Source organism: Mangifera indica, unplaced genomic scaffold (genome assembly GCF_011075055.1).
Source record: "Mangifera indica cultivar Alphonso unplaced genomic scaffold, CATAS_Mindica_2.1 Un_0001, whole genome shotgun sequence".
In the NCBI taxonomy this organism is placed as follows: Eukaryota; Viridiplantae; Streptophyta; class Magnoliopsida; order Sapindales; family Anacardiaceae; genus Mangifera; species Mangifera indica.
Window position 1 is genome coordinate 1,925,264 of NW_025401093.1, and position 7,058 is coordinate 1,932,321.

The 7,058-nt window shown below is 34.5% G+C and overlaps 1 protein-coding gene across 1 annotated transcript; it reads right to left on the reverse strand.

Moving 5' to 3' along the window:
• Positions 1 to 563: 563 nt before the first annotated feature.
• On the reverse strand, positions 564 to 4,699 carry LOC123205070 (WEB family protein At3g02930, chloroplastic-like). Its single transcript, XM_044621882.1, has 3 exons — positions 4,425 to 4,699; positions 3,692 to 3,917; positions 564 to 3,201 (listed from the first exon to the last, which is right to left on the reverse strand). Exons 1-3 carry the CDS (start codon positions 4,439 to 4,441, stop codon positions 895 to 897), a joined length of 2,550 nt encoding a protein of 849 aa, XP_044477817.1. The 5' UTR covers positions 4,442 to 4,699; the 3' UTR covers positions 564 to 894.
• Between the last annotated feature and the right edge of the window lie 2,359 nt (positions 4,700 to 7,058).

Genomic DNA, 7,058 nt, shown 5'->3' on the forward strand with positions numbered 1-7,058 from the left:
AGTCATGGACAGAGTAAAATCCCATGACAGACATATTACTAAAGATAAAAGAAGAATCAAATTAGTCATAAACATGTACAATTGATGTTACAGAATATGTAACTTATAATACAGCAAGTTAAAACATGAAACATTACACTTATTGAGTATGGACTACAATGATGCTATCATGTAATTCTGATATGTTTTCAGCATCTGTTTTAGTTCTTGCTAATGATAAACATGGTTGATAGCACAGATAATTAAAAACATACTGTCAAAGTTTTGGAATCTTCAATGCAGTGTCTTCAACTGAATAAGCAACCCTAGAAACAACAACAGTACTGACTACTGAGTACACTGAATAGGCTAGACTCATGCCATGTGTTGCAGGATAACTGCAGTGTAATAACAAGTTAAATCTGAACTAATTTGAGAGGCCTTTTCAAAGTTGAATAAACTTTGATTTGCAGGGAGTAATTTAACAACAGAGATACATAGCAATAAAGTCATTTTCATATGGAAGCATTAATATCAACACCAACATATCCAATGATGATGGAGTTTCTGAGCACTTAGCAAGATTAACATAAGTTTTCCATGTAAAATAACTGAAAACAAATCAAAATACAATGTTGTAGTTATACCACAATACCACTCCTTTTCATGAAGTTTAGATAAGAAGGGCAGGGGAAAAGAATTAAGGATAAAAAATTCTCCATCACATACAAGATACTCCCAGAAAAAGGAAACCGAAAAAACCCTGGAAAAAAAAAAAAAACTAAGATAATACAAGCCTTTTCATTTTTAAACTATCTGAAAATCAGATCCAAAGAACAATAAAGCAAACACAATTAAGTGCATGATAGTCCTCAATATACCTGCCTGCTAGTCAGGCTAAAGTGGTTACTTCCTCTACTTCTGGTTGCTAGTCGGCTTCTTCTTGAGTAAGTTTCCAAACTTCCTCATAAAAGGTTTCTTCTTCTTCTGCTGTAGCTGCTTTGTTGGTGAGGTTGCGCCATCCTCAACATGTTCTGTGGACGATAGTCCATTTATCTGATCAATTTCACTGCCATCCACCTTCGAATTCACTTCCTCTTCAAATGATTCCTTCTCCAGTTCTCTGTCGGGAGAAAACTCCTTTTCAATTTTGCAGCTCTCCCACATCTTGAACTCAACTTCGACTGAATCATCTTCTTTCTCTTTGCTCTCATCTTCTTTCGGTTTTCCATTGCCATTCTCAACTTTGGCAGCAACCTTTTCAACGGTCTCATCATTGAAGCCATTATTTTTTTCTTTAGGATCTTCTTTTTTCTCTTCCTTGGTTGGATGTGGTGGAAGGTCCATTTTAGACTTGTCTTCACTAGCATGTCCATTCTCTTCAGAGAATTCAACAACCTTTGGAAGGAGATCATAGTCTTTCTCACTATCTGTAAGCTCACCATTTTCCTCAGTTTGCTTTTTGGTCAAAGCTTCTTCAAGCAACTTAGACAATTCCTCAACTTTCTTAAGAGACACAGCTTCTGTAGCTCGGAGTTCCTCATTTTCTTGAATTACACTTTGCAACTCAGTTTCTTTGTCCATCAAACTCTCCTTCAGTTTCATGCTCTCGGCCTTAGCTTGCCCAAGAGTTTCCTGCAGATAAATCACCTCAGCTTCAACCTCTTTAAGGCCTTCCCTTAGCTGATCTTCTTCTTCCTTTTTGGCACTAGCTTCTTCCTCATTTTGTTTGAGCAGATTCACCAACCTATTTAGTTCCTTTTCCATTGAAGAATTTTCTTCTTCTGATTTCTTTACACAATCCAACAAATGAATCTCTTTTTCCCCCCACTCAGCTTTAGATTTCTCAAATTCATTCTTGGACTGTTGAATGGTGTTTGAAAGAAGCTCAATTTCATTTTTAGCATCATCAAGCATGGTTTCATACTTCTCATTTGTTGCTTTCAGGACCAATTTTAAATTTTCTATTTGGGCCTCATAACCTTCAAGCTCATTTTGACTGGATAACAGTTTTTCTTTGGCTTCCCTTGCTTCTGCAGAGACTTCATGCAATGCTGAAGCTAAGCTTTCCATCGCCTTCTTGCTCTTCTCCTCTTCTTCCCGAGAATTCTCCAACTCGTTAATGAGCTTGTTTTTCTCTTCTAGCAGGTTCTGAACACTGGAAGCTGCAAGCTTCTCATTGTTTAAAGCTTGCACTTTCTCTTCCTTCACGGTTTCTAGCTCAGACTTCAAAGATTCAACTGTCTTATCCATTTCAGAAGTTTCGTTCTTCGCCATATCAAGACAACGATCCAATTCCTCTAGATCCCCTCTCTGTCTTCCAATTGTCATTTCCAACAACCCAACCTTCTCTTTAAGTGAAGCAATCTCAGATTCTGCTTCATGCAACAAATCATTGTTTTCCTCCAGTTGCCTCATGACTGAATCCAAAGATTCTGATGCTGATCTCTTCAATTTATGTGCCTCCTCAACCTGCATTTCTAATTCTTCTATCCTGGCTTTCCATTCCTCCATTAAATTATGAGCATATGATTCAGCCATCTTCGCAGCCTCTAGCTCAACGTTAAGCTCTTCAATTGAAGCTTCTCTTTCCATCAGCTTTTCCTCAATGCTTTTTGATTTTTCAAGTTGTTCTTTCAAAAAACCTACCTCTTCTTCTAGCTTCAACAACATCTCATTTTCAATGGTCTCTGATTCACGCTTTGAATCAAGTAATGCCTTCAACCGGGACAACTCAGATGAGAGAATTTCCACTTTCTCAGCATGGATCTCAGCAATCCTAGTGGCATCATCAGCATGGCTCAATGCCTGGTTCTTAGCATCAGAAGTCATGGCCAGTTCCTGCTTTATCCTTTGCAGCTCTTGTGTGGTAGACAGAAGAGCAGCAACATCCAAAGCATGTTGATTCGTCACAGCTTCAATCTCTTTCTGCCATTCCTCTTCCTTTTTCTGGGCTGCCTCTATTCCTGCCTGTTCCATTTCAACAGCCCGGAACTTCTCAATCTCAAAATCCTCCTCAGCTCGCTTTTGAGCCACCACAGCCTCTCTTAGTTTCTCATTTGCCTCATCAGCTACTCTCTGAGCTTCTTTCAGCTCCTCAATTGCTTGCATCTTCTCCTTTTCAATTAATGCTATCTGATCCTTTGCTTTCTTTAGATCTTCCTGAGCAAGACTCAACTGAGCCTGCAATTCGGATCCCTTCACAAGTCGTGATTGTGGTCTCTGAAAGCAAATTCAGTTAAACAATGCAGATATTAATTTTCACAATTAAGCCTTGCTGCACTAGTTTCGAACAAAAACAAAAATTTATGAGGCATGGAAAGCACATTTCATGGTTATCTGGTTTTCTAATGATTTTATATTCTCTTAATCTTGAAGAAGTGCAATGCCAAGCCGCAGGCTGACCAGCACTAGCACAGGAGGTTAAGTATTATTAGCAGCCACTTCAGACTATAATGCTCAAAGGTAGATCGCAACCGACACACTTCCGGATGTAACTAAAAAAGGGTACAATTCCAGATTTGTCAAAAATAAAAAAGTTACCATACTTAATTTTCACTTTCCATACTGCCAAGGTAGATCACAAAGAAATCCAACACCTACAATCACGCCTTTCACTTTCTATGTTGATGCAAAACTCAATGACTTACACTGGAAACAAAACTGAAAATAAAATCTATACCACACTTCATTGGCATTTTCAAGAACTTACTTCAGGTGGGGTACCAGCCTTGGCTGGTGGCGTAGTAATAACCTTTGGTGATCTTCGGTCAATTGTTGGCTTCGAGTTAGTGGATCTGGGAGATCGATCAACCGAAAGACGAGAATTTTGCAGGGGAGAGTGAGAATCAGATTCTGATTTAGCCACTCCCCTGCTAAGTTTACTCACTCTAGGAGTAGCTGGTGAAGGTTTGCTAGGAGTTTCAGGTAAACTAGATCTGCAAAAGTTCAAAACACAATAACTTGTTCATCAAAACATGACCGAACTAGAACCCAAAGCATACAAACCAAGCCATGCATGAAAACACAAGTCCGGTCAAAAAGTAACAACACATTTACTCACAGTAAAAGAATAAACATGGATCTATCTCATATATGCTAAATTTTGGGCATAATAATAGTAATAGATATCATCATAATTTAAATACTGCCAATTCCAAGACATATACCAAAACAGATCCAACCTATGAAGATAGATTTCACTTAAAAATGAAAAATTGAGTGAAACCCACAAGAGAAAGTAACTCAAAACAATTCTCAAAAGGGTAGAAAAAGTAACAAAAATAAAAGATTTTCTACTTGACAACTGCAGATCCTACAGCAATTAAGCACAAAAATTTGGAATCCAGACAACCCAGATGAAAAAAAATGAAAAAAGGAAGGTCAGATCTAGAGAGAAGAAGAAAAATTGAAGATAAAGACAAAAAGGGTAAGTGAAAACTTACTTGGATTTGGTTGACATGGTGGAGGGAGGGAAGTAAAGTGAGATATGGAAGATGTTTATGAAGAAATAAAGCGAAAGAGAGAAGTGGGAAATGTGTTGATGGTGCTAAAGAGCTCCTGACATTGTGTAAGAAAATGTGAGGTAGAGTGTGGATAATGGAGATTGCAATAATGAAAAGAAAGCAAAAAACAAGAAGAAGAAGAAGGCAGGAGAATTTACAGAAGAAGAGAGAAGGAAATAATTTGAGTTGGTACTGATGTCTTTCAAGCGGTCACAGACAAAAACGTTGAAACATAACTCACAAGGTTGAGGGGGAGAAATTGAAATGACAAAAATAACCTTTGTTGATATTTTTTAAAATAATTTGTTGTTTGTCATCTGTACACTGTACTGTAAAAGATAATGGTAGCTTTTTCAGAGGTACAGAGAGAGAGCGAGAGAGAGAGAGAGAGAGATGTACGAGAATTATGGAACATGATCATGCATGCTTTTATCATTACGCAAAGGCCGAACTACTATTTTCCCGCCTGAACTTTGATGAGATACCGTTTCAAACTCCCTATTCTTTTTACTAAAATTGATTGAATTTTGTATGAAATTGGTGAAAAGATAAAATTGACCTTTATTTTTACTGAAGTTAAACAGTAATTTTCTCTTTTTTTTTTGAAAATTTATCCCTCTTGTTTAATAATTATAAAAATTATAAATTATAAAGTTGTCGTGATTAAGTTATTCTTCTCATGTTTTTATCATCAATTAACTTTTTAACTTTTTATAATTATATGATTAAACCTTTTTCATTGTTGCATTTTTAACCCTATGCAAAACTTTTGAATGTTGTCACCTTGCTCACTATTAACTTAATTGAGATCTATTATATCTCTCTCAAATCTACTACTTCTCACCTATATTTGTCATTGATAAACTTTGTTTTGGTTGGATCTTGTTGGTTCCATCAACTTTAAGATGCCTTGTTGCTCACATGAACTCAATTATGTCTAAATCCATTGGCTCTGCTTGGCTGTTTTCTGTAGCCAGGAAATGAGAAAGACCAAAAAAAAAAAAAAGGATGAAAAGAAAAAGGAAAAAATAAAATAATTAGAGTAAAAATATAATTTATTCATACTATTAGAGTTGGAAGTGATATTATTAATTATATTAAGGACAAATTAAAATACATTTTAACTATTAAAAGCTACAAATAACTTTGAAGGATGGATAAAAAATAGTTTTCTAAATTTAAGGGTTGAGGTGTGATTCATCAAAGTTTGGGTCGAAATAGTATTTAGCCATATGTTAAATGTGGCCCTCCCAATCATACTTTTAATCTCCTATATATCTACCACGCATGCGTACGTAAATGTAACTAGAATTCAACTCAAGTCATACCATTCCACTTTTCCGATATACTTGATAAGACTAATTATTGAGTTGGTTGTAGTTCATCTTATTAGAATAAAATAAGGCGTAAATAACCTAAATTCAGTTGAATATCATTTGACTCGAGTTTAATTAATTAGAATCGATATTAGACTCGGGTTTGAAGACTTAAGCTTGCCTTCGATTAATTAATAACACTTGATTTATGATACTAATACTTTAAGTCAATCTTGAAATGTGTTTTGCCTGAATTTTAAACTTGGAAGTTCAAGATATTCAAAAGAAATATCAAAAAAAAAAAATTTTGTTAACTCAAAACCCTTGCAATAAACTTCAAAACCTCGTAACCATCTAGACCTATAATTATAAATCAGATAAATTAAAAATAAACTTTATTATGACATATTACGTTGAGTCACTTAAACATTAGATATTTACAAATAACTATTAACCCTTCACCACTCGAAACTAAAGTTATATTTGAGCCGAGTTTATTTGAACTCAACTGGGCTCAAACTATTAACCCTATATAGGCTCGGTTGAGCTTGCACTCAAACTACTTGTCAAATTTTTTAATTAAAAATTATGATAAAAACAACATTATTTTGACCAATATGTGTTAAAACGATGTCGTTTTGATAATAAAATAGTTAAAAACTTGAGCTCAAAACAAGTTGAACCGAATTTGAACCGAGTTTAAATTGAACTTCCACAAGCTCTGTTATATATAAATTAAACTGAGCTCAAACTTGATTCGACTTAAATTTAACCATATTTTGAACAACCCCTAGGGTCAAAAAATACATGTTACTTATATATATATATATATATATAAAGTATTATTTTATTATTAATTTAAAATTACTCAATCACATAATGATATATTATTTGTATATTTATTTTTGTATTAAAAAATATGTATACATAATTTTATTTTTCTATAATAATTATATATGGATCAACCAATATGGAGGCAAATTCAGCTGGTTAAAATAGCCAGCATAACAAATAATGGTGTGATTTGAAGTTTTGTGTGTGGTGGGAAAATTGACTAGCAACCTCACAATTAATATTCCTTCCAAAAATTTCTAAATCAAATTTATGATTAGCTATTAGGTTAAACTTTACCTTAAATAGCTTAGCTTATAACCAATTATATATTTTTTTGGGTAATTAAAGTTGTTATCATTTTAATTTACATGCATGCATGCATGCTTATCCTTAATTAATATACACTTTCATGCTGTCAATTATG